The following is a 26,824-nucleotide window of genomic DNA, read 5'->3' as shown; positions in this document are numbered from 1 at the left end:
ACCACCATTAATACTGCTACTACCACCATCATCAATACAAGTCTGTTGCTAGTCTCAGATACCATTACCACTAGTAGTATTTATACCTCTAATATCTCTACTACCATTACCACTAGTAGTATTTATACCTCTAATATCTCTACTACTACCATTACCACTAGTAGTATTTATACCTCTAATATCTCTACTACCACCATTACCACTAGTAGTATTTATACCTCTAATATCTCTACTACCATTACCACTAGTAGTATTTATACCTCTAATATCTCTACCACCACTACTAGCATTTATACCTCTAATATCTCTACTACCACCACCACCACCACCACCACTAGTAGCATTGCATAGCAGGGTCCTGGGTTTATGGCCCTGGGTATTAGGGGTATAGGCCTGTGTGTATAGCAGGGTCCTGGGTATTAGGGGTATAGGCCTGTGTGTTGTGTTGCTGTAAGTCTATATGGTGAAGTCTAGGGGCTAGGATAGAGGCTAGGGTAAAGGCTAGGTTAGAGGCTAGGGTAAAGAATAGGGGCTAGGTTAGAGGCTAGGGTAAAGGCTAGGGGCTAGGTTAGAGGCTAGGGTAAAGGCTAGGAGCTAGGTTAGAGGCTAGGGTAAAGGCTAGGAGCTAGGTTAGAGGCCAGGGTAAAGCCTAGGGGCTAGGTTAGAGGCCAGGGTAAAGTCTAGGGGCTAGGTTAGAGGCCAGGGTGAAGGCTAGGTGCTAGGTTAGAGTCCAGGGTGAAGGCTAGATCCTAGGTTAGAGGCTAGGGGCTAGGTTAGAGGCCAGGGTGAAGTCTAGGGGCTAGGTTAGAGGCCAGGGTGAAAGCTAGGGGCTAGGATAGAGGCTAGGGTAAAGGATAGGGGCTAGGGTATTAGGCTAGGGTAAAGGCTAGGGGCTAGGGTATTAGGCTAGGGTAAAGGCTAGGGTAAAGGATAGGGGCTAGGGTATTAGGCTAGGGTAAAGGCTAGGGTATTAGGCTAGGGTAAAGTCTCGGGGCTAGGTTAGAGGCTAGGGTAAAGGCTAGGTTAGAGACTAGAGTAAAGGCTAGGGGCTAGGTTAGAGGCTAGAGTAAAGGCTAGGGGCTAGGGTATTAGGCTAGCGGTAGGGGGTAGGGTCTTAGGGTAGGGCAGGGACAGGGGATGGGTAGAGGCTAGGATAGAGGCTAGGGTCTTAGGGTAGGGGATGGGGTTTGGTGGAGGCTATGAGTAGAGGCTAGGGTATTAGGGTAGGGGCAGGGGATAGGTTAGAGGCTAGGGTAAGGCCTAAGGGGCTAGGGTGAGGGCTACGGGCAGGGCCTAGGGTAGGGGAGTAAGATATATACCTGTTTGGACAGCAAGGTCCTGGGCTTGGGTTTGTGGCTGCTGCTGTCGTGTTGCTGGGCGTAGCAGCGACCCAGCGCCGCCAGGTCCTTCATGATAGAGTTCAGAGCCTCCTCGTCATCTAGAGGAGCACAGAGAGACAAAGAAATGTTACAACAGAGATGTTCTACTCTACAGACAGAGCTGTTACAGTAATATACTATAGAGTCACATCAATGACAGAGATGTTCTACTCTACAGACAGAGCTGTTACAGTAATATACTACAGAGTCACATCAATGACAGAGATGTTCTACTCTACAGACAGAGCTGTTACATTAATATACTATAGAGTCACATCAATTACAGAGATGTTCTACTCTACAGAGCTGTTACAGTAATATACTACAGTCACATCAATGATAGAGATGTTCTACTCTACAGACAGAGCTGTTACAGTAATATACAGTGGGGGGAAAAAAGTATTTGATCCCTGCTGATTTTGTATGTTTGCCCACTGACAAAGAAATGATCAGTCTATAATTTTAATGGTAGGTTTATTTGAACAGTGAGAGAAAGAATAACAAAAATAGAGAAAAACGCATGTCAAAAATGTTATAAATTGATTTGCATTTTAATGAGGGAAATAAGTATTTGACCCCCTCTCAGTCAGAAAGATTTCTGGCTCCCAGGTGTCTTTTAGGAGATTAGGAGCACACTCTTAAAACCTGTTGGGGATAGGTGGCAGTATTTGCACGGCCGGATAAAAAACGTACCCGATTTAAACTGGTTACTACTCCTGCCCAGTAACTAGAATATGCATATAGATTTGTAGATTTGGATAGAAAACACTCTAAAGTTTCTAAAACTGTTTGAATGGTGTCTGTGAGTATAACAGAACTCATATGGCAGTCAAAACCCTGAGACAAATCCTAACAGGAAATGGAAATCTGATGTGTGGAATCACTTTCAAGCCTTTGCCATTGAAACACACAGGGACTTATTAATCATTTAGCACTTCCTAAGGCTTCCACTAGATGTCGACAGTCTTTACAAAGTGGTTTGAGTCTTCTATGGTACAAACTGACCGAAAGAGAGGCTTGGGAAGTTGGTCACAGGGGGAGGGCCATTACTACTATGACGCGGGCGCCCATGGGAACCCTTTTGTTCCGAAACGTTTTGTAAGAAAATGCAATCGTCCGCCTTGAATATTATTGAAGCTCTGGTTGAAAAAGGCCCTAAAGATTTATGTTATACAACGTTTGACATGTTTGAACGAACGTAAATATATATTTTTTGCACATTCGTGACGACAAGCCCAGCGCGCCTCGTACATTATGAGTAGCCTTCGGAACGCGCTAACAAGAAGGAACTATTGGGACATAAATTATTAACTTTTTCGAACAAAACTACATTTGTTGTGGACCTGGGATTCCTGGAAGTGCCTTCTGATGAAGATAATCAAAGGTAAGTGAATATTTACGATTGTATATTTGATTTTAGATGGTTCCAAGATGGCGCTAACTTGTATCGCCTAGCCTATTTTTCTGAGCATAGCACCTCGTTTATTGTAAATTGTGATTTCCCAGTAAAGTTATTTTTAAATCTGGCAATGCGGTTGCATTCACGAGATGTTAATCTATAATTCTTAGAATGACAATATTACATTTTAACAATGTTTTCGAATAGTAATTTTGTAAATTGTAGCGCCGAGTCACCTGTAGCATTTGAGGGAAAATATTTTCTGAACGTCACGCGCCGATGTAAAATGCTGTTTTTATATATAAATATGAACTTTATCGAACAAAAAATGCATGTATTGTGTAACATGATGTCCTAGGAGTGTCATCTGATGAAGATTGTCAAAGGTTAGTGCTGCATTTAGCTGTGTTTTGGGTATTTGTGATGCATGCTAGTTGCTTTGAAAATGGCAGTGTGATTTTTTTTTGGCAGGGTACTCTCCTAACATAATCTAATGTTTTGCTTTTTCTGGAAAGCCTTTTTGAAATCAGACAACGTGGTTCGATTCAGGAGAGGTGTATCTATGAAATGGTGTAAAATAGTCATATGTTTGAGAAATTGAAGTTATAGCATTTATGAGGTATTTGTATTTCGCGCGACGCGATTCCACTGGCTGTTGACTAGGGTGGGACGCAAGCGTCCCAGGTTCCCAGACAGGTTAAAGGGACCGCAGCTTGTTACCTGTAAAAAAGACACCTGTCCACAGAAGCAATCAATCAATCAGATTCCAAACTCTCCACCATGGCCAAGACCAAAGAGCTCTCCAAGGATGTCAGGGACAAGATTGTAGACCTACACAAGGCTGGAATGGGCTACAAGACCATCGCCAAGCAGCTTGGTGAGAAGGTGACAGCATTTGGTGCGATTGTTCGCAAATGGAAGAAACACAAAAGAACTGTCAATATCCCTCGGCCTGGGGCTCCATGCAAGATCTCACCTCGTGGAGTTGCAATGATCATGAGAACGGTGAGGAATCAGCCCAAAACTACACGGGAGGATCTTGTCAATGATCTCAAGGCAGCTGGGTCCATAGTCACCAAGAAAACAATTGGTAACACACTACGCCGTGAAGGACTGAAATCCTGCAGCGCCCGCAAGGTCCCCCTGCTCAAGAATACATATACATGCCCGTCTGAAGTTTGCCAAAGAACATCTGAATGAATCAGAGGACAACTGGTGAAAGTGTTGTGGTCAGATGAGACCAAAATGGAGCTCTTTGGCATCAACTCAACTCGCCGTGTTTGGAGGAGGAGGAATGCTGCCTATGACCCCAAGAACACCATCCCCACCGTCAAACAGAGGTGGAAACATTATGCTTTGGGGGTGTTTTTCTGCTAAGGGGACAGGACAACTTCACCGCATCAAAGGGACGATGGACGGGGCCATGTACCGTCAAATCTTGGGTGAGAACCTCCTTCCCTCAGCCAGGGCATTGAAAATGGGTCGTGGATGGGTATTCCAGCATGACAATGACCCAAAACACACGGCCAAGGCAACAAAGGAGTGGCTCAAGAAGAAGCACATTAAGGTCCTGGAGTGGCCTAGCCAGTCTCCAGACCTTAATCCCATAGAAAACCTGTGGAGGGAGCTGAAGGTTCGAGTTGCCAAACGTCAGCCTCGAAACCTTAATGACTTGGAGAAGATCTGCAAAGAGGAGTGGGACAAAATCCCTCCTGAGATGTGTGCAAACCTGGTGGCCAACTACAAGAAACGTCTGACCTCTGTGATTGCCAACAAGGGTTTTGCCACCAAGTACGAAGTCATGTTTTGCAGAGGGGGTCAAATATTTATTTCCCTCATTAAAATGCAAATCATTTTATAACATTTTTGACATGCGTTTTTCTGGATTGTTTTGTTGTCATTCTGTCTCTCACTGTTCATATAAACCTACCATTAAAATTATAGACTAATCATTTCTTTGTAAGTGGGCAAACCTACAAAATCAGCAGGGGATCAAATACTTTTTTTCCCTCACTGTACTAGAGAGTCACATCAATTAGGGAACAAACAGACAGACATGTTATAGATGTCATACATACATAAAGTTGAAGTGGGAAGTTTACATCCACTTAGGTTGGAGTCATTAAAACTCGTTTTTCAACCACTCCACAAATTTCTTGTTAAAAACTATAGTCTTGGCAAGTCGGTTAGCACATCTACTTTGTGAATGACAAGTAATTTTTCCAACAATTGTTTAGAGACAGATTATTTAACTTATAATTCACTGTATCACAATTCCAGAGGTTCAGAAATGTAAATACACTTAGTTGACTGTGCCTTTAAACAGCTTGGAAAATTCCAGAAAATCATGTCATGGCTTTAGAAGATTCTGATAGGCTAATTGACATCATTTGAGTCAATTGGAGGTGTACCTGTGGATATATTTCAAGGCCTACCTTCAAACTCAGTGCCTCTCTGCTTGACATCATGGGAAAATCTAAAGAAATCAGCCAAGACCTCAGAAAAAAAACTGTAGACCTCCACAAGTCTGGTTCATTCTTTGGAGCAATTTCCAAACGCCTGAAGGTACCACGTTCATCTGTACAAACAATAGTACGCAAGTATAAACACCATGGGACCACACAGCCGCCATACCGCTCAGGAAGGAGACGCTTTCTGTCTCCTAGAGATGAACGTAGTTTGGTGCGAAAAGTGCAAATCAATCCCAGAACAACAGCAAAGGACCTTGTGAAGATGCTGGAGGAAACAGGTACAGAATGATTTATATCCACAGTAAAACAAGTCCTATATCGACATAACCTGAAAGGCCGCTCAGCAAGGAAGAAGCCACTGCTCCAAAACCGAAAAAGCCAGACTAGGGTTTGCAACTGCACATGCTTTTTGGAGAAATGTCCTCTGGTCTGATGAAACAAAAATAGAACTGTTTGGCCATAATGACCATCGTTATGTTTAGAGGAAAAAGGGGGAGGCTTGCAAGCCAAAGAACACCATCCCAACCGTGAAGCACAGACGTGTTTGTGTTGAGTGTGTGTGTGTGCAGCTACTGCATGGTAAAACATGGCAAACAGGCAGTGTGTGTGTGTGTGTGTGTGTGTGTGCTGCTGCATGCTACTCACCCATGTTTACTGTCATCATCAGGAAGCGATCTTGTTGAACTCCGAGCTCAACTCCTCCGGCCTGGTCGGCTCCGAGCTCAACTGCTCCGGCCTGGTCGTCTCCGAGCTCAACTCCTCCGGCCTGGTCGTCTCCGAGCTCAACTCCTCCGGCCTGGTCGTCTCCGAGCTCAACTCCTCCGGCCTGGTCGTCTCCGAGCTCAACTCCTCCGGCCTGGTAAAGTCTTCACCTTGAGAGAAAGGACAAACACACACACACACACACACAGGTTAAAATACATACTACATGGACCAGATAACAATACGAGGGTCTTTAACGATAAGATGCTCATCTGATGTCCTCTATCAATGTTCTTCAACTAGTCCTCAGGCACTTCAATCCATCCCTACAGGAAAACACGTCATGGGCTGGACAATACGTTTCGTGGAAAATTGTCTTAAGAACATAATACTCTTGCAAGAACTTTGTGAATTCAATATAGACTTTAATACAGAGTAGCAAAACCACATTTGGTTGGTCTGGACCAATCATAGACATCTGTGGATCACAAGTTTGGACATCAAAGTACAGTAGAGGGCAGTACAGTAAAGTTCATTATAATACAGTAGAGGGCAGTACAGTAAAGTTCATTATAATACAGTAAAGTTCATTATAATACAGTAGAGGGCAGTACAGTAAAGTTCATTATAATACAGTAGAGTTCAGTACACTACATTAGAGTCCTGAACTATACTCAACTTTTTGCTGGACCTTTACTGTACTCTGACTACCATACCATCCTTTTTACTGTACTATGCTTTTCTTTACTGTACCTTTCTTTACTATACCTTTCCCTGCCCTGCCTTTCCCTGCCCTGCCTTTCCCTGCCCACACTGTACTCTACTGCCCAAACTTGTGAACCTAACTGGTTTGTGACTACGATAATTTCCCATCTGTTTTCCATCTGCTTACTCAAAATGTTTACAATGAAAAAAGGTTGAAAAATATACATTTCCCAGAAATAGAGACTCCTAGCTTCCATTTGACATGCTCCCAGAAATAGAGACTCCTAGCTTCCATTTGACATGCTCCCAGAAATAGAGACTCCTAGCTTCCATTTGACATGCTCCCAGAAATAGACACTCCTAGCTTCCATTTGACATGCTCCCAGAAATAGACACTCCTAGCTTCCATTTGACATGCTCCCAGAAATAGACACTCCTAGCTTCCATTTGACATGCTCCCAGAAATAGACACTCCTAGCTTCCATTTGACATGCTCCCAGAAATAGACACTCCTAGCTTCCATTTGACATGCTCCCAGAAATAGACACTCCTAGCTTCCATTTGACATGCTCCCAGAAATAGACACTCCTAGCTTCCATTTGACATGCTCCCAGAAATAGAGACTCCTAGCTTCCATTTGACATGCTCCCAGAAATAGAGACTCCTAGCTTCCATTTCACATGCTCCCAGAAAGACTCTTAGCTTCCATTTGACATGCTCCCATAAACTTCACATTTTGGTGCTCATGGGTCCTTTTACATTTTGCATCACAAATTATTATTATTATTTTTAAATCCTGATGAAAGTGGCCATTTTAGACCCTTCTAGACCTTTATATGCCTCCTGTCAGACATGATGATCTGTATGGTTTACATCTTAGCGTCATTACCTCATGTCTGTATCATGTGGAGTTAACAGGTCCCGTGTGGCTCAGTGTCGTAGAGCAACGTGTTTGCAACGCCAGGGTTGTGGGTTCGATTCCCACGGGGGACCAGTACGGGGAAAAAATGTATGAAATGTATGCATTCACTACTGTAAGTCGCTCTGGATAAGAGCGTCTGCTAAAATGACTAAAATGTAAAAATGTACTAGGGTCTAATGACAGATGTAGTCTGTATTATATATAGTTTACAGATCAGTGTCTAATGACAGATGTCTGTATTAGGTATAGTTTACAGATCAGTGTCTAATGACACAGATGTAGTCTGTATTATGTATAGTTTACAGATCAGTGTCTAATGACAGATGTAGTCTGTATTATGTATAGTTTACAGATCAGGGTCTAATGACAGATGTAGTCTGTATTATGTATAGTTTACAGATCAGGGTCTAATGACAGATGTAGTCTGTATTAGGTATAGTTTACAGATCAGTGTCTAATGACACAGATGTAGTCTGTATTATGTATAGTTTACAGATCAGTGTCTAATGACACAGATGTAGTCTGTATTATGTATAGTTTACAGATCAGTGTCTAATGACAGATGTCTGTATTAGGTATAGTTTACAGATCAGTGTCTAATGACACAGATGTAGTCTGTATTATGTATAGTTTACAGATCAGTGTCTAATGACAGATGTAGTCTGTATTATGTATAGTTTACAGATCAGGGTCTAATGACAGATGTAGTCTGTATTAGGTATAGTTTACAGATCAGTGTCTAATGACACAGATGTAGTCTGTATTATGTATAGTTTACAGATCAGTGTCTAATGACAGATGTAGTCTGTATTATGTATAGTTTACAGATCAGGGTCTAATGACAGATGTAGTCTGTATTAGGTATAGTTTACAGATCAGTGTCTAATGACAGATGTAGTCTGTATTATGTATAGTTTACAGATCAGGGTCTAATGACAGATGTAGTCTGTATTATGTATAGTTTACAGATCAGGGTCTAATGACAGATGTAGTCTGTATTATGTATAGTTTACAGATCAGTGTCTAATGACAGATGTAGTCTGTATTATGTATAGTTTACAGATCAGGGTCTAATGACACAGATGTAGTCTGTATTATGTATAGTTTACAGATCAGTGTCTAATGACAGATGTAGTCTGTATTATGTATAGTTTACAGATCAGTGTCTAATGACAGATGTAGTCTGTATTATGTATAGTTTACAGATCATAGTGTCTGACAGGAGGCATATATAGGTCTAGAAGGGTCTAAAATGGCCACTTTCATCAGGATTTTAAAAAATGGTTTGTGATACAAAATGTAAAAAAGCATTTTAAAAACATCCTTTACTCCCATTTAAGTTTGAGAGAGAGAGAGAGAGAACTGCCAGAACAACGATGTCGTGGAATCGCCCAGATGTGACGCTAATCTGTATCTGCAGCAGCGTGGGCTTCACTTCCTGGAAACGAGAGCTGGAGAGCGTACTGGAATCATTAGTAAGGGGTGTGGTTAGGAGTCTGGCTACTCACGACCAACACTACCTCACACTGACGTAAGCTGTTCCCTTCTGCGCTGCAACAGCCAGGGGTGACATCACCACTTGGAATGAGTTGTCATTTGAAGAAAGTGTTTTAGTTACGGGACATAACAGCCTGTAAAGGACTGAGAAAGTGAAGTAAAAAGTGAATAGACTGGGTTTGATCGAGGGGAAGAAAAAAAAAAATCTAAGATTTCACACACGTCCCTCACACTCATACACAAATGCATGGACGCATGCATGCGCACGCACGCTGACCAACACGCACACACACATTCTTTCAGCTCTCTTACATCACTCATTAAATAAACATTTCTTTATCCGTCTCTCAGGGTATTTCCCCATTCCTCTCATCAGAGCAGAACACTGGAGAAAGAGGCAGACAGAGAGAGAGAGAGATAAAAGATAGATTGAGAGAGCGACAAAGAAAGAGAAAGTTAGTTCTCTTTAACTGCATCCCCCCACCAGCTCTGAACACCATGACATCATGTTTACATAATTCCTCTCAGATGGAGCCACAAGACAACCTCTCCTCCCTCCTCTCCTCCAGAGCCAAGACAACATCTCTCCTCCCCTCTCTACCCTCCTCTCCTCCAGAGCCAAGACAACATCTCTCCTCCCCTCTCTACCCTCCTCTCCTCCAGAGCCAAGACAACATCTCTCCTCTCTCCTCCTCTCCTCCAGAGCCAAGACAACATCTCCTCCCTCCTCTCCTCCAGAGCCAAGACAACATCTCTCCTCTCTCCTCCTCTCCTCCAGAGCCAAGACAACTCCTCTCCTCCAGAGCCAAGACAACATCTCCCCTCTCCTCTCCCCCCTCCTCTCCTCCAGAGCCAAGACAACATCTCCCCTCTCCTCCAGAGCCAAGACAACATCTCTCCTCCCTCCTCTCCTCCAGAGCCAAGACAACATCTCTCCTCTCCTCCAGAGCCAAGACAACATCTCTCCTCTCTCCTCCTCAGCCAAGACAACATCTCTCCTCTCCTCCAGAGCCAAGACAACATCTCTCCTCCCCTCTCTACCCTCCTCTCCTCCAGAGCCAAGACAACGTCTCTCCTCTCTCCTCCTCTCCTCCAGAGCCAAGACAACATCTCTCCTCCCTCCTCTCCTCCAGAGCCAAGACAACATCTCCCCTCTCCTCCCTCCGCTCCTCCAGAGCCAAGACAACATCTCTCCTCTCTCCTCTCCTCCAGAGCCAACATCTCTCCTCTCCTCCCTCCTCTCCTCCAGAGCCAAGACAACATCTCTCCTCCCCTCTCTACCCTCCTCCAGAGCCAAGACAACATCTCCTCCCTCCTCTCCTCCAGAGCCAAGACAACATCTCTCCTCTCTCCTCCTCTCCTCCAGAGCCAAGACAACATCTCTCCTCTCCTCCAGAGCCAAGACAACTCCTCTCCTCCAGAGCCAAGACAACATCTCCCCTCTCCTCTCCCCCCTCCTCTCCTCCAGAGCCAAGACAACATCTCCCCTCTCCTCCAGAGCCAAGACAACATCTCTCCTCCCTCCTCTCCTCCAGAGCCAAGACAACATCTCTCCTCACCTCCAGAGCCAAGACAACATCTCTCCTCTCTCCTCCTCAGCCAAGACAACATCTCTCCTCTCCTCCAGAGCCAAGACAACATCTCTCCTCCCCTCTCTACCCTCCTCTCCTCCAGAGCCAAGACAACGTCTCTCCTCTCTCCTCCTCTCCTCCAGAGCCAAGACAACATCTCTCCTCCCTCCTCTCCTCCAGAGCCAAGACAACATCTCCCCTCTCCTCCCTCCGCTCCTCCAGAGCCAAGACAACATCTCTCCTCTCCTCCCTCCTCTCCTCCAGAGCCAACATCTCTCCTCTCCTCCCTCCTCTCCTCCAGAGCCAAGACAACATCTCTCCTCCCCTCTCTACCCTCCTCCAGAGCCAAGACAACATCTCTCCTCCCCTCTCTACCCTCCTCTCCTCCAGAGCCAAGACAACGTCTCTCCTCTCCTCCAGAGCCAAGACAACATCTCTCCTCCCCTCTCCTCCCTCCTCTCCTCCAGAGCCAAGACAACATCTCTCCTCCCCTCCCTCCTCTCCAGAGGCAAGACAACATCTCTCCTCCCCTCTCTACCCTCCTCTCCTCCAGAGCCAAGACAACGTCTCTCCTCTCCTCTCTCCTCCTCTCCTCCAGAGCCAAGAGAACATCTCTCCTCCCCTCTCCTCTCCTCCAGAGCCAAGACAACATCTCTACCCTCCTCTCCTCCAGAGCCAAGACAACGTCTCTCCTCTCCTCCAGAGCCAAGACAACATCTCCTCCCTCCTCTCCTCCAGAGCCAAGACAAACTCTCCTCCCCTCTCTACCCTCCTCTCCTCCAGAGCCAAGACAACATCTCTCCTCTCCTCCAGAGCCAAGACAACATCTCCCCTCTCTACCCTCCTCTCCTCCAGAGCCAAGACAACATCACTCCTCCCCTCTCCTCCCTCATCTCCTCTAGAGCCAAGACAACATCTCTCCTCCCCTCTCTACCCTCCTCTCCTCCAGAGCCAAGACAACATCTCCCCTCTCCTCTCCTCCAGAGCCAAGACAACATCTCCCCTCTCCTCTCCTCTCCTCCCTCCGCTCCTCCAGAGCCAAGACAACATCTCTCCTCTCCTCCCTCCTCTCCTCCAGAGCCAACATCTCTCCTCTCCTCCCTCCTCTCCTCCAGAGCCAAGACAACGTCTCTCCTCTCCTCCAGAGCCAAGACAACATCTCCTCCCTCCTCTCCTCCAGAGCCAAGACAAACTCTCCTCCCCTCTCCTCCAGAGCCAAGACAACATCTCTCCTCTCCTCCAGAGCCAAGACAACATCTCCCCTCTCTACCCTCCTCTCCTCCAGAGCCAAGACAACATCACTCCTCCCCTCTCCTCCCTCATCTCCTCTAGAGCCAAGACAACATCTCTCCTCCCCTCTCTACCCTCCTCTCCTCCAGAGCCAAGACAACATCTCCCCTCTCCTCTCCTCCAGAGCCAAGACAACATCTCCCCTCTCCTCTCCTCTCCTCCCTCCGCTCCTCCAGAGCCAAGACAACATCTCTCCTCTCCTCCCTCCTCTCCTCCAGAGCCAACATCTCTCCTCTCCTCCCTCCTCTCCTCCAGAGCCAAGACAACATCTCTCCTCCCCTCTCTACCCTCCTCCAGAGCCAAGACAACATCTCTCCTCCCCTCTCTACCCTCCTCTCCTCCAGAGCCAAGACAACGTCTCTCCTCTCCTCCAGAGCCAAGACAACATCTCTCCTCCCCTCTCCTCCCTCCTCTCCTCCAGAGCCAAGACAACATCTCTCCTCCCCTCCCTCCTCTCCAGAGGCAAGACAACATCTCTCCTCCCCTCTCTACCCTCCTCTCCTCCAGAGCCAAGACAACGTCTCTCCTCTCCTCTCTCCTCCTCTCCTCCAGAGCCAAGACAACATCTCTCCTCCCCTCTCCTCTCCTCCAGAGCCAAGACAACATCTCTCCTCCCCTCTCTACCCTCCTCTCCTCCAGAGCCAAGACAACGTCTCTCCTCTCTCCTCCTCTCCTCCAGAGCCAAGACAACATCTCTCCTCCCTCCTCTCCTCCAGAGCCAAGACAACATCTCCCCTCTCCTCCCTCCGCTCCTCCAGAGCCAAGACAACATCTCTCCTCTCCTCCCTCCTCTCCTCCAGAGCCAACATCTCTCCTCTCCTCCCTCCTCTCCTCCAGAGCCAAGACAACATCTCTCCTCCCCTCTCTACCCTCCTCCAGAGCCAAGACAACATCTCCTCCCTCCTCTCCTCCAGAGCCAAGACAACATCTCTCCTCTCTCCTCCTCTCCTCCAGAGCCAAGACAACATCTCTCCTCTCCTCCAGAGCCAAGACAACTCCTCTCCTCCAGAGCCAAGACAACATCTCCCCTCTCCTCTCCCCCCTCCTCTCCTCCAGAGCCAAGACAACATCTCCCCTCTCCTCCAGAGCCAAGACAACATCTCTCCTCCCTCCTCTCCTCCAGAGCCAAGACAACATCTCTCCTCACCTCCAGAGCCAAGACAACATCTCTCCTCTCTCCTCCTCAGCCAAGACAACATCTCTCCTCTCCTCCAGAGCCAAGACAACATCTCTCCTCCCCTCTCTACCCTCCTCTCCTCCAGAGCCAAGACAACGTCTCTCCTCTCTCCTCCTCTCCTCCAGAGCCAAGACAACATCTCTCCTCCCTCCTCTCCTCCAGAGCCAAGACAACATCTCCCCTCTCCTCCCTCCGCTCCTCCAGAGCCAAGACAACATCTCTCCTCTCCTCCCTCCTCTCCTCCAGAGCCAACATCTCTCCTCTCCTCCCTCCTCTCCTCCAGAGCCAAGACAACATCTCTCCTCCCCTCTCTACCCTCCTCCAGAGCCAAGACAACATCTCTCCTCCCCTCTCTACCCTCCTCTCCTCCAGAGCCAAGACAACGTCTCTCCTCTCCTCCAGAGCCAAGACAACATCTCTCCTCCCCTCCCTCCTCTCCTCCAGAGCCAAGACAACATCTCTCCTCCCCTCCCTCCTCTCCAGAGGCAAGACAACATCTCTCCTCCCCTCTCTACCCTCCTCTCCTCCAGAGCCAAGACAACGTCTCTCCTCTCCTCTCTCCTCCTCTCCTCCAGAGCCAAGAGAACATCTCTCCTCCCCTCTCCTCTCCTCCAGAGCCAAGACAACATCTCTACCCTCCTCTCCTCCAGAGCCAAGACAACGTCTCTCCTCTCCTCCAGAGCCAAGACAACATCTCCTCCCTCCTCTCCTCCAGAGCCAAGACAAACTCTCCTCCCCTCTCTACCCTCCTCTCCTCCAGAGCCAAGACAACATCTCTCCTCTCCTCCAGAGCCAAGACAACATCTCCCCTCTCTACCCTCCTCTCCTCCAGAGCCAAGACAACATCACTCCTCCCCTCTCCTCCCTCATCTCCTCTAGAGCCAAGACAACATCTCTCCTCCCCTCTCTACCCTCCTCTCCTCCAGAGCCAAGACAACATCTCCCCTCTCCTCTCCTCCAGAGCCAAGACAACATCTCCCCTCTCCTCTCCTCTCCTCCCTCCGCTCCTCCAGAGCCAAGACAACATCTCTCCTCTCCTCCCTCCTCTCCTCCAGAGCCAACATCTCTCCTCTCCTCCCTCCTCTCCTCCAGAGCCAAGACAACGTCTCTCCTCTCCTCCAGAGCCAAGACAACATCTCCTCCCTCCTCTCCTCCAGAGCCAAGACAAACTCTCCTCCCCTCTCCTCCAGAGCCAAGACAACATCTCTCCTCTCCTCCAGAGCCAAGACAACATCTCCCCTCTCTACCCTCCTCTCCTCCAGAGCCAAGACAACATCACTCCTCCCCTCTCCTCCCTCATCTCCTCTAGAGCCAAGACAACATCTCTCCTCCCCTCTCTACCCTCCTCTCCTCCAGAGCCAAGACAACATCTCCCCTCTCCTCTCCTCCAGAGCCAAGACAACATCTCCCCTCTCCTCTCCTCTCCTCCCTCCGCTCCTCCAGAGCCAAGACAACATCTCTCCTCTCCTCCCTCCTCTCCTCCAGAGCCAACATCTCTCCTCTCCTCCCTCCTCTCCTCCAGAGCCAAGACAACATCTCTCCTCCCCTCTCTACCCTCCTCCAGAGCCAAGACAACATCTCTCCTCCCCTCTCTACCCTCCTCTCCTCCAGAGCCAAGACAACGTCTCTCCTCTCCTCCAGAGCCAAGACAACATCTCTCCTCCCCTCTCCTCCCTCCTCTCCTCCAGAGCCAAGACAACATCTCTCCTCCCCTCCCTCCTCTCCAGAGGCAAGACAACATCTCTCCTCCCCTCTCTACCCTCCTCTCCTCCAGAGCCAAGACAACGTCTCTCCTCTCCTCTCTCCTCCTCTCCTCCAGAGCCAAGACAACATCTCTCCTCCCCTCTCCTCTCCTCCAGAGCCAAGACAACATCTCTACCCTCCTCTCCTCCAGAGCCAAGACAACGTCTCTCCTCTCCTCCAGAGCCAAGACAACATCTCCTCCCTCTTCTCCTCCAGAGCCAAGACAAACTCTCCTCCCCTCTCTACCCTCCTCTCCTCCAGAGCCAAGACAACATCTCTCCTCTCCTCCAGAGCCAAGACAACATCTCCCCTCTCTACCCTCCTCTCCTCCAGAGCCAAGACAACATCACTCCTCCCCTCTCCTCCCTCATCTCCTCTAGAGCCAAGACAACATCTCTCCTCCCCTCTCTACCCTCCTCTCCTCCAGAGCCAAGACAACATCTCTCCTCTCCTCCAGAGCCAAGACAACATCTCCCCTCTCTACCCTCCTCTCCTCCAGAGCCAAGACAACATCACTCCTCCCCTCTCCTCCCTCATCTCCTCTAGAGCCAAGACAACATCTCTCCTCCCCTCTCTACCCTCCTCTCCTCCAGAGCCAAGACAACATCTCCCCTCTCCTCTCCTCCAGAGCCAAGACAACATCTCCCCTCTCCTCCAGAGCCAAGACAACATCTCCTCTCCTCCCTCCAGAGCCAACATCTCCTCTCCTCCCTCCAGAGCCAAGACAACATCTCTCCTCTCCCCTCTCCTCCAGAGACAAGACAACATCTCTCCTCCAGAGACAAGACAACATCTGTCCTCTCCTCCAGAGCCAAGACAACATCTCTCCTCCCTCCTCTCCTCCAGAGACTAGACATCTCTTCTGATTAAAAGTTTAACATGTTTGTCACAACTCCAGAATACTCAGATTCCATTCTCCAATTATGCAGCCTACAACACACGTCAACAAATAGACTGGACACACACAGAGACAGAGACAGACAGAGACAAAGAGTTGTAAGAGGCTAATCAACAGAACCAGGGCTCTGTTGGCAGTGCCAGTAGTGATGCCAGTGTTTTGGGTTTAAGACATTACATACAGATGGCATTACTGAAGAGACCGACTACTGCATTAGAGAGCGACTACTGCATTAGAGCCTGGAGACTAACTACTGCATTAGAGTCCAACTACTGCATTAGAGGCCGGAGACCAACTACTGCAATAGAGGCCGACTACTGCATTAGAGGCCGACTACTGCATTAGAGGCCGACTACTGCATTAGAGGCCGACTACTGCATTAGAGGCCGACTACTGCATTAGAGACCGACTACTGCATTAGAGACCGACTACTGCATTAGAGACCGGAGACCGACTACTGCATTAGAGACCAACTACTGCATTAGAGCCTGGAGACCGACTACTGCATTAGAGACCAACTAATGCATTAGAGCCTGGAGACCAACTACTGCATTAGAGACCAACTACTGCATTAGAGACTGGAGACCAATTACTGCATTAGAGCCTGGAGACCAACTACTGCATTAGAGGCCGACTACTGCATTAGAGACCGGAGACCAACTACTGCATTAGAGCCCGGAGACCAACTACTGCATTAGAGCCCGGAGACCAACTACTGCATTAGAGGCCAACTACTGCATTAGAGACTGGAGACCAACTACTGCATTAGAGGCCGACTACTGCATTAGAGGCCGACTACTGCATTAGAGGCCGACTACTGCATTAGAGGCCGACTACTGCATTAGAGGCCGACTACTGCATTAGAGACCGACTACTGCATTAGAGACTGGAGACCGACTACTGCATTAGAGCCTGGAGACCAACTACTGCATTAGAGACCAACTACTGCATTAGAGACCGGAGACCAACTACTGCATTAGAGCCCGGAGACCAACTACTGCATTAGAGACAGGAGACCAACTACTGCATTAGAGACCAACTACTGCATTAGAGACCAACTACTGCATTAGAGACCAACTACTGCATTAGAGACCAACTACTGCATTAGAGCCTGGAGACCAACTACTGCATTAGAGCCTGGAGACCAACTACTGCATTAGAGCCTGGAGACCAACTACTGCATTAGAGCCTGGAGACCAACTACTACATTAGAGACCAACTACTGCATTAGAGCCTGGAGACCAACTACTGCATTAGAGACCGACTACTGCATTAGAGACCGGAGACCGACTACTGCATTAGAGACCGGGGACCGACTACTGCATTAGAGCCCGGAGACCAACTACTGCATTAGAGCCCGGAGACCAACTACTGCATTAGAGCCTGGAGACCAACTACTGCATTAGAGCCTGGAGACCAACTACTGCATTAGAGACAGGAGACCAACTACTGCATTAGAGACCAACTACTGCATTAGAGACCAACTACTGCATTAGAGCCTGGAGACCAACTACTGCATTAGAGCCTGGAGACCAACTACTGCATTAGAGCCTGGAGACCAACTACTACATTAGAGACCAACTACTGCATTAGAGACCAACTACTGCATTAGAGCCCGGAGTCCAACTACTGCATTAGAGACCGGAGACCAACTACTGCATTAGAGCCCGGAGACCAACTACTGCATTAGAGCCTGGAGACCAACTACTGCATTAGAGCCTGGAGACCAACTACTGCATTAGAGCCTGGAGACCAACTACTGCATTAGAGACAGGAGACCAACTACTGCATTAGGGACCAACTACTGCATTAGAGACCAACTACTGCATTAGAGACCAACTACTGCATTAGAGACCAACTACTGCATTAGAGACCAACTACTGTATTAGAGACCAACTACTGTATTAGAGTCCAACTACTGCATTAGAGTCCAACTACTGCATTAGAGCCTGGAGACCAACTACTGCATTAGAGACCAACTACTGCATTAGAGACTGGAGACTAGCTACTACATTAGAGACCAACTACTGCATTAGAGCCTGGAGACTAACTACTACATTAGAGACCAACTTATGCATTAGAGACCAACTACTGCATTAGAGACTGGAGACCAACTACTGCATTAGAGACTAACTACTGCATTAGAGTCTAACTACTGCATTAGAGACTGGAGACCAACTACTGCATTAGAGTCTAACTACTACATTAGAGACAAACTACTGCATTAGAGACTAACTACTGCATTAGAGACTAACTACTGCATTAGAGACTAACTACTGCATTAGAGACTAACTACTACATTAGAGACTAACTACTACATTAGAGACTGGAGATGAAATAGTTTATTACAGATTGAAATCTAAATAGTAAACTAAGTGTCCAAAACATTAGGAACACCTGCTCTTTCAATGACATAGACTGACTGACCTAGTGAATCCAGACTGAACATGTGATGTTCCTAATGTTTTGGACACAGTGTTTAATACTATATTACAAGTCTAAATATTAGCTAACCAATTCAGTTGTACAGACCAATAGTTCCTCATCTCGCAGTGTTCATACGAAAACATAAAACTCAGACTGGAGTAAAACACATCTGTCAAGAGGCAGACAGAAGAACAAAGGAAACTAGCAGATCATAGTAACAGACACATTCACAATAACCATGCAGACGGAGAAGGACGAAATCCAGGCAATCAGATACAGTAGAAGACTGATCTGAGAACCCTGGTAGAACCCTGGTAGAACCCTGCTGTCTACCATCTCTCTGGCTGAGTAGGAACATCTTTCCCTGATAGAACCCTGATAGAACCCTGCTGTCTACCATCTCTCTGGCTGAGTAGAAACATATTTCCCTGAGATGAAGCTAACAGGCCATCTGTAGATTAGAGCTGTTCTTTCCATTACACTGGGACACTGATGACGTTATCACCAACACATTGTGTTTTTCCTCCCATATGAAGCTATGCAGAGCAGGGTTGGGGTAAATTCCACAGAAGACAAGAGATGCTAGTTAGCAACGGCACATAGTCCCATGAATTGGTTTATTTTTGAAAGTTTCCCAATGGAAACATACCCAGCTTAGGACAAGTTATCTTCATCCTAGAGTCATTTCAGGAAGGTTAAAAGAATTTCAAAAAATATTTCAAGAAGAAAAAAAAGCACCATATTTTTTCAATTACTTTTCAATAAACTGAAAAGTCAATTTATGAAGTTTAAATTCAAATCACTTCCTGAATTGACCCTACCGCAGAGGCTTATACGGTCTCGTCTCATCGCTACAACTCCGCAACGGGCTCGGGAGAGGCGACAGTCGAGTCACATGACCCTCCTAACCGCGCTTCTTAACACCCGCCAGCCTAACCCGGAAGCCAGCCGCACCAACATAGAGGAAACGCTGTTCAGCTGACGACCGAAGTCAGCCTGCAGACGCCCGGCCCACCACAAGGAGTCGCTAGAGCGCGATGAGCCAAGGGAACCCCCTCCCCTCACGGCCAAACCCTCCCCAAACACAGACGACGCTGGGCCAATTGTGCGCCGCCCTAATCGGACTTCCGGTCACCACCGATTGTGACACAGCCTGGAATCGAACCAGGGTCTGTAGTGACGCCTCAAGCGCTGCGATGCCTTAGACCGCTGCACTACTCGGGAGGCCACGTTGCTCCACTTTCATCAAGGGGCTCAACGTGTGCCATGAAAACGCCCACCACACCACCACCAGCCTGCGACATGATGGATTCATCTACACGTGGTTTTCGCCATTCGTTTCAACGTACGACAAGTTGAGCGTTCTTTTATGGGCCTTTGAACTGCGCTGAACTCCACTGCACTGCGCTGAACTCCACTGCACTGCGCTGAACTCCACTGCACTGCGCTGAACTCCACTGCACTGCGCTGCGCTGAACTTTGATGTCCAAACTTGTGAAACATAGATGTCTACGATTGGATCAGATTTGGTCCGGTTTGGACCAACCAAATGTGGTTTTGTTTGGGGGCCGAGCTCATTAAAATAAGCCAGTGTGTAGAATAATACCCAAATATGCAAAAGAAGGATATTGTATATTTCTACCTTTGTACCTGTTTAGGAAACATCAACATAAAGAGAATGACATTCATATCCATCATTATGTGTTTCTGTGTACTACAGATCAGGCACCCATGTTGTAATTCCGTTACCGTAATTCCGTTACCGGGTGGAAATCCACTTCTCTTACCGTAGTTCAAGTCAAGGTGTCATAGCTGACACCCCATTACTTCTGCAGACATCTTTAAATGAAACTTAATTCAGAGCAAATATTTAACAGGGTTTTTAGAAAACATGGACTGAAATCATGTTATCAAAACTTTGAATCTGCACAGTTCTTCAAGTAAATGTATTCTAGTAAAATGTATTCTAGTAAAATGTATTCTAGTAAAATGTGTAAATTGTTAAAAGTAGTCCTTGAGCATTGAGTTGTATGGTTTGTTAAAACTTTGAAATAAAATGGCTTTTGTTTGGTGTCTCAGCGCAGCGGCATTACCGTTGGGGTGGTGTCCGGTCGCTAGGGACGATCAGAGTCCGGTGATGTCACCAGCGGAGAGGCTACCGGGGTCACGCAGTAGAACTAAAACACGGTTACCATGGAGACACTGCAGCGATCCTAACTCCTCAGAGGAGAACGCTCTCTTCCTCTGAATCAGATGGTTACTCGCGCAGAAGCCACGGGGAGATTGTGGTGAGAGTTCATAGCAAGGCTAAAGGAAGGTTTTTTCTAACAACACTTTTCCATGCGTGTGTTAAGTTAGTGTCAGCGGCGTCCCTAGAATGATTAAGTCTATTCAAAGACACTGGAAATATACTGAACAAAAATGGAAACGCAACATTTAAGATTTTACTGGAGTTACAGTTCATAAGGAAATCAGTTCATTTAAATGCATTAATTAGGCCCTAATCTATGGATTTTACATGACTGGGAATAGAGGTATGCACCTTTTAAAAAAATGGTATTGGCGTGGATCAGAAAACCAGTCAGTATCTGGTGTGACCACCATTTGCCTCATGCAGCGCGACACATCTCCTTCACATAGAGTTGATCAGGCTGTTGATTGTGGCCTGTGGAATGTTGTCCCACTCCTCCTCAATGACTGTGTGAAGTTGCTGGATATTGGTGGGAACTGGAACACGCTGTCGTACATGTCGATCCAGAGCATCCCAAACATGCTCAATGAGTCACATGTCTGGTTAGTATTCAGGTCATGGAAGAACTGGGACATTTTCAGTTTCCAGGAATTGTGTACAGATCCTTGCAACATGGGGCCGTACATTATCATGCTGAAACATGAGGTGATGGTGGATGAATGGCACGACAATGGACCTCAGGATCTCATCACGGTATCTCTGGAAATTTGAACGCACATCAATAAAATGCATTTGTGTTCGTTGTCCGTAGCTTATACCTGCCCATACCATAACCCCACCACCATGGGGCACTCCGCAGTCAGCATGCCAATTGCACGCTCCATTAAACTTGCCATTGTGTTGTGACAAAACTGCACATTTTAGAGTGGCCTTTTATTGTCCCCAGCACAAGGTGCACCTATGTAAAGATCACACTGTTTAATCAACTTCTTGATATAATCCATCCACCTGACAGGTGTGTTATTTTGGTAAAGGAAAAATTCTCACTAACAGGGGATGTAAACAAATATGTTCACAAATATGTTAGACAAATAAGCTTATTGAGCATTTGAAACATTTCTGGGATCTTTTATTTCAGCTCATGAAACATGGGACCAACATTTTCCATGTTGTGTTTCTATTTTTGTTCAGTGTACATTAGGGAAGGGACAACTGAGTCAAGTCCAGTCATTCATTTAAACAAGAATAGATGACTAGTAGCCTACTTCCTAGAGCTAGTCCACCCTCCTCACTGAGACCAGGGAACCCCTCCTCACTGAGACCAGGGAGTCTGGGGAACCCCTCCTCACTGAGACCAGGGAACCCCTCCTCACTGAGACCAGGGAACCCCTCCTCACTGAGACCAGGGAACCCCTCCTCACTGAGACCAGGGAACCTGGGGAACCCCTCCTCACTGAGACTAGGGAACCTGGGGAACCCCTCCTCACTGAGACCAGGGAACCCCTCCTCACTGAGACCAGGGGGTCTGGGGAACCCCTCCTCACTGAGACCAGGGAACCCCTCCTCACTGAGACCAGGGAACCCCTCCTCACTGAGACCAGGGAACCCCTCCTCACTGAGACCAGGGAACCTGGGGAACCTCACCTCACTGAGACCAGGGGGTCTGGGGAACCCCTCCTCACTGAGACCAGGGAACCCCTCCTCACTGAGACCAGGGAATCTTCCATTAACAGTATACATAAAGCTGGACTTGGTAGAGGTGTGGCCTGCTGGGAGTCTGTGGAGGTCAGAGGGTAGGGGACTGTCTTCATCAAAACAGCACTAGAAACCTCTGTTTCCATCTCTGTCCTAGTATCTACTTACAGACCTACTACTGTTATCAGCTAAATGGACTGTCTTCATCCATCAAAACAGCACTAGAAACCTCTGTTTCCATCTCTGTCCTAGTATGTAATTACAGACCTACTACTGTTATCAGCTAAATGGACTGTCTGCTGGTTGTTGTCGTCACTTGACTGAGGCAGTTTGACAGTTCAACTCTCCATCCTGGACAAAGTTAACCAGGATCACTACTCTGGCTCTTGTTTATTTAACTAGGTCAAGTCAGTCTTCAACCGATCGCTGCCCGCACCCTCCCGCCCATCCAGCATCACTACTCTGGACGGTTCTGACCTAGAATATGTGGACAACTATAAATATCTAGGTGTCTGGTTAGACTGTAAACTCTCCTTCCAGACTCACATCAAACATCTCCAATCCAAAATTAAATACATGATTCCATATGTGTTATTTCATAGTGTTGATGTCTTCACTATTATTCTACAATGTAGAAATGAGTAAAAAATAAAGAAAAACCCTTGAATGAGTAGGAGTGTCCAAACTTTGGACTGGTACTGTATAGGCCAGGCTCACAGTCATGGCCCTACAGAGAGACAGTAGTATGAGGGTTAGACAGCTCTCAGTAAGGAGAGGAGAGGAGACAGTAGTATGAGGGTTAGACAGCTCTCAGTAAGGAGAGGAGACAGTAGGAAAATAAAATACACAACATGACAGGGGATGACCCTACAGGGCAGGTGTTGGTTGGGGAACACAGCAGCCAATGACAACCAAGTTGAACCGACCCACAGCCAATGACAACAGTTAACTGGTCAGTGGCTTGTGGAGGAGAGGGCAATCTGACCCTAAAACCTGGAGGGTTAACTGGTACGTGGCTTGTGGAGGAAAGGGCAATCTGACCCTAAAATCTGGGTGGGTTGGTTTTCACCCAGACTTACTAAACAAATAGACGACATAAAAGATGGATATTGCAGACTGTCAAAGGCTACAGTTTCTAATTCAGCCTGAATTCTCACCTTGTTACCCGGATGTCTTCATTCTTCTGAAAACACTTCATGAGGATTATCGATGGTATCGAATAAAACCATTATTGTTGCAAACCACCATGGACAGACAGGAAGAATGGCGAAAACCTGCAGAGAGAACAAGACCCAAACCCGAAACAGTTACACCCGGAAGCTGCGCTCATTTCATGTACAGTTAGCGAATAAAAACCGCAAAACAAAAAGCTTCTATTCACCCTGGTAAAACCTTGAATTATAATGTGCTCTCTCCCAGATAAATCAATAATCCACCGGTGACCTCCGGACTTCCCTCGAAAGCTTCAAAAGATCAGTTCTGTTTGAGAAGAAAGTTTCTGCGTCTCCCCGCTTGCCTTGTCCTCTTCTTCTTCTACCTGTTAAAGGTTTTGTTGGCGGACTCCATCCTGAACGGCGTGTTGCCTCCACCTCCTGGATGGGGTGGAAACAGTCTCTTCCCTTTTCCCCACAACTCAGAGCAGCGAGTCAAGCCGCATTCACACGCTAGTCGGAACTCTGGACATTTTGGAAAATACCGATTTACTGATTCGTTATTATTAAACGGTTTCCGTAATGAATGTCCGCAAGAACATGAACGGGAAATGACGACGTGGATGGATCCACTTTGAGGACTAAATCCACGAACGGATGGATCCACTTTGAGGACTAAATCCACGAACGGATGGATCCACTTTGAGGACTAAATCCACGAACGGATGGATCCACTTTGAGGACTAAATCCACGAACGGATGGATCCACTTTGAGGACTAAATCCACGAACGGATGGATCCACTTTGAGGACTAAATCCACGAACGGATGGATCCACTTTGAGGACTAAATCCACGAACGGTGGTATCCACTTTGAGGACTAAATCCACGAACGGATGGATCCACTTTGAGGACTAAATCCACGAACGGATGGATCCACTTTGAGGACTAAATCCACGAACGGATGGATCCACTTTGAGGACTAAATCCCCGAACGGATGGATCCACTTTGAGGACTAAATCCATGAACGGATGGATCCACTTTGAGGACTAAATCCACGAACGGATGGATCCACTTTGAGGACTAAATCCACGAACGGTGGTATCCACTTTGAGGACTAAATCCACGAACGGTGGTATCCACTTTGAGGACTAAATCCACGAACGGATGGATCCACTTTGAGGACTAAATCCACGAACGGATGGATCCACTTTGAGGACTAAATCCACGAACGGATGGATCCACTTTGAGGACTAAATCCACGAACGGATGGATCCACTTTGAGGACTAAATCCACGAACGGATGGATCCACTTTGAGGACTAAATCCACGAACGGATGGATCCACTTTGAGGACTAAATCCACGAACGGTGGTATCCACTTTGAGGACTAAATCCACGAACGGTGGTATCTGCTGCATGAATGGCATGGGGTCCGCAGACAGTGTAGAGACAGACAAACATTTTAATTCAAGTTCAAGTTTAGACTAACAAGTCATTTGATCACTTTATATTATTTATTTGAAATGCTATAAATTATTGGCCTTGCCCATTTACATTTGGGACTGATCAAATTCAATTATATTTGTCACATGCGCTGAATACAACAGGTGTAGACCTTACCGTGAAATGCTGAATACAACAGGTGTAGACCTTACCGTGAAATGCTGAATACAACAGGTGTAGACCTTACCGTGAAATGCTGAATACAACAGGTGTAGACCTTACCGTGAAATGCTGAATACAACAGGTGTAGTAGACCTTACAGTGAAATGCTGAATACAACAGGTGTAGTAGACCTCACAGTGAAATGCTGAATACAACAGGTGTAGTAGACCTTACAGTGAAATGCTGAATACAACAGGTGTAGTAGACCTTACAGTGAAATGCTGAATACAACAGGTGTAGTAGACCTCACAGTGAAATGCTGAATACAAGCCCTTAACCAACAATGCGGTTAAGAAAATAGAGTTAAGAAAATATTTACTAAATAAAATAAAGTACAAAATAAAATAGCAACAATAAAATAACAGGAATGAGGATATATACAGGGTATTACGGTACTGAGTCAATGTGCAGGGGAACAGGTTAGTAATGAGGATATATACAGGGTATTACGGTACTGAGTCAATGTGCAGGGGAACAGGTTAGTAATGAGGATATATACAGGGTATTACGGTACTGAGTCAATGTGCAGGGGAACAGGTTAGGAATGAGGATATATACAGGGTATTACGGTACTGAGTCAATGTGCAGGGGAACAGGTTATTAATGAGGATATATACAGGGTATTACGGTACTGAGTCAATGTGCAGGGGAACAGGTTAGTAATGAGGATATATGCAGGGTATTACGGTACTGAGTCAATGTGCAGGGGAACAGGTTAGTAATGAGGATATATACAGGGTATTACGGTACTGAGTCAATGTGCAGGGGAACAGGTTAGTAATGAGGATATATACAGGGTATTACGGTACTGAGTCAATGTGCAGGGGAACAGGTTAGTAATGAGGATATATACAGGGTATTACGGTACTGAGTCAATGTGCAGGGGAACAGGTTAGTTGAGGTAATGGAGGTAATATATTAATGTAGGTAGGGTTAAAGTGACTATGCAAATAGGGGGTCAATGCAAATAGTCCGGGTAGCCATTTGATTAGCTGTTCAGGAGTCTTATTGCTTGGTGGGTAGAAGCTGTTAAGGAGCCTTTTGGACCTAGACTTGGCGCTCTGGTACCGCTTGCCGTGCGGTAGCAGAGAGAACAGTCTATGACTAGGGTGGCTGGAGTCTTTGGCAATTTTTAGGGCCTTCCTCTGACACCAGGTGGATGGATTATACTTGGCAAAGGAGAAATTCTCACTGACAGGGACGTAAACAAATTTGTGCACAAAATTTGAGAGAAATCCGTTTGTGTGTATACAACATTTCTGGGATCTTTTATTTCAGCACTTGAAACATGGGACCAACATTCTACATGGTTAAGCTTTATATTTTGGTTCAGTGTATATCTATTTCATCTATATATATCTATATTCATCTATATTCTATCTATAGGCCTGTATCTATTTCATCTATATATATCTATATTCATCTATATTTTATCTATAGGCCTGTATCTATTTCATCTATATATATCTATATTCATCTATATTTTATCTATAGGCCTGTATCTATTTCATCTATATATATCTATATTCATCTATATTCTATCTATAGGCCTGTATCTATTTCATCTATATATATCTATATTCATCTATATTTTATCTATAGGCCTGTATCTATTTCATCTATATATATCTATATTCATCTATATTCTATCTATAGGCCTGTATCTATTTCATCTATATATATCTATATTCATCTATATTCTATCTATAGGCCTGTATCTATTTCATCTATATATATCTATATTCTATCTATATTCTATCTATAGGCCTGTATCTATTTCATCTATATATATCTATATTCTATCTATAGGCCTGTATCTATTTCATCTATATATATCTATATTCTATCTATAGGCCTGTATCTATTTCATCTATATATATCTATATTCTATCTATAGGCCTGTATCTATTTCATCTATATATATCTATATTTTATCTAT

At 46.3% G+C, this 26,824-nt stretch overlaps 1 protein-coding gene across 4 annotated transcripts in view; it reads right to left on the bottom strand.

The window, feature by feature from the left end:
* The window catches only part of map3k22 (mitogen-activated protein kinase kinase kinase 22), a 76,405-nt gene extending 52,813 nt beyond the window's left edge, over positions 1–23,592 (bottom strand). For 3 of the 4 annotated variants that reach the window (XR_003878657.1, XR_003878658.1, XM_029755076.1), the window contains exons 1-4: positions 23,449–23,592; positions 23,225–23,341; positions 5,895–6,115; positions 1,320–1,438 (exon numbers count right to left, since the gene is read on the bottom strand). Coding sequence is in view for 2 of the 4 variants with exons in the window: in XM_029755076.1 (XP_029610936.1) it covers positions 1,320–1,438; positions 5,895–6,115; positions 23,225–23,265 (381 nt within the window). In the remaining 2 variants the exon portion in view is untranslated. The remainder of the gene's footprint in view (positions 1–1,319; positions 1,439–5,894; positions 6,116–23,224; positions 23,342–23,448) is intronic. The other variant, XM_029755077.1, reaches the window with a different exon arrangement.
* Between the last annotated feature and the right edge of the window lie 3,232 nt (positions 23,593–26,824).

The sequence above is a fragment of the Salmo trutta genome, chromosome 6 (assembly GCF_901001165.1).
Source record: "Salmo trutta chromosome 6, fSalTru1.1, whole genome shotgun sequence".
NCBI classification, from domain to species: domain Eukaryota; kingdom Metazoa; phylum Chordata; class Actinopteri; order Salmoniformes; family Salmonidae; genus Salmo; species Salmo trutta.
Note: the sequence above shows the minus strand (reverse complement) of the source record. Positions and strands in the feature narration are given on the sequence as shown.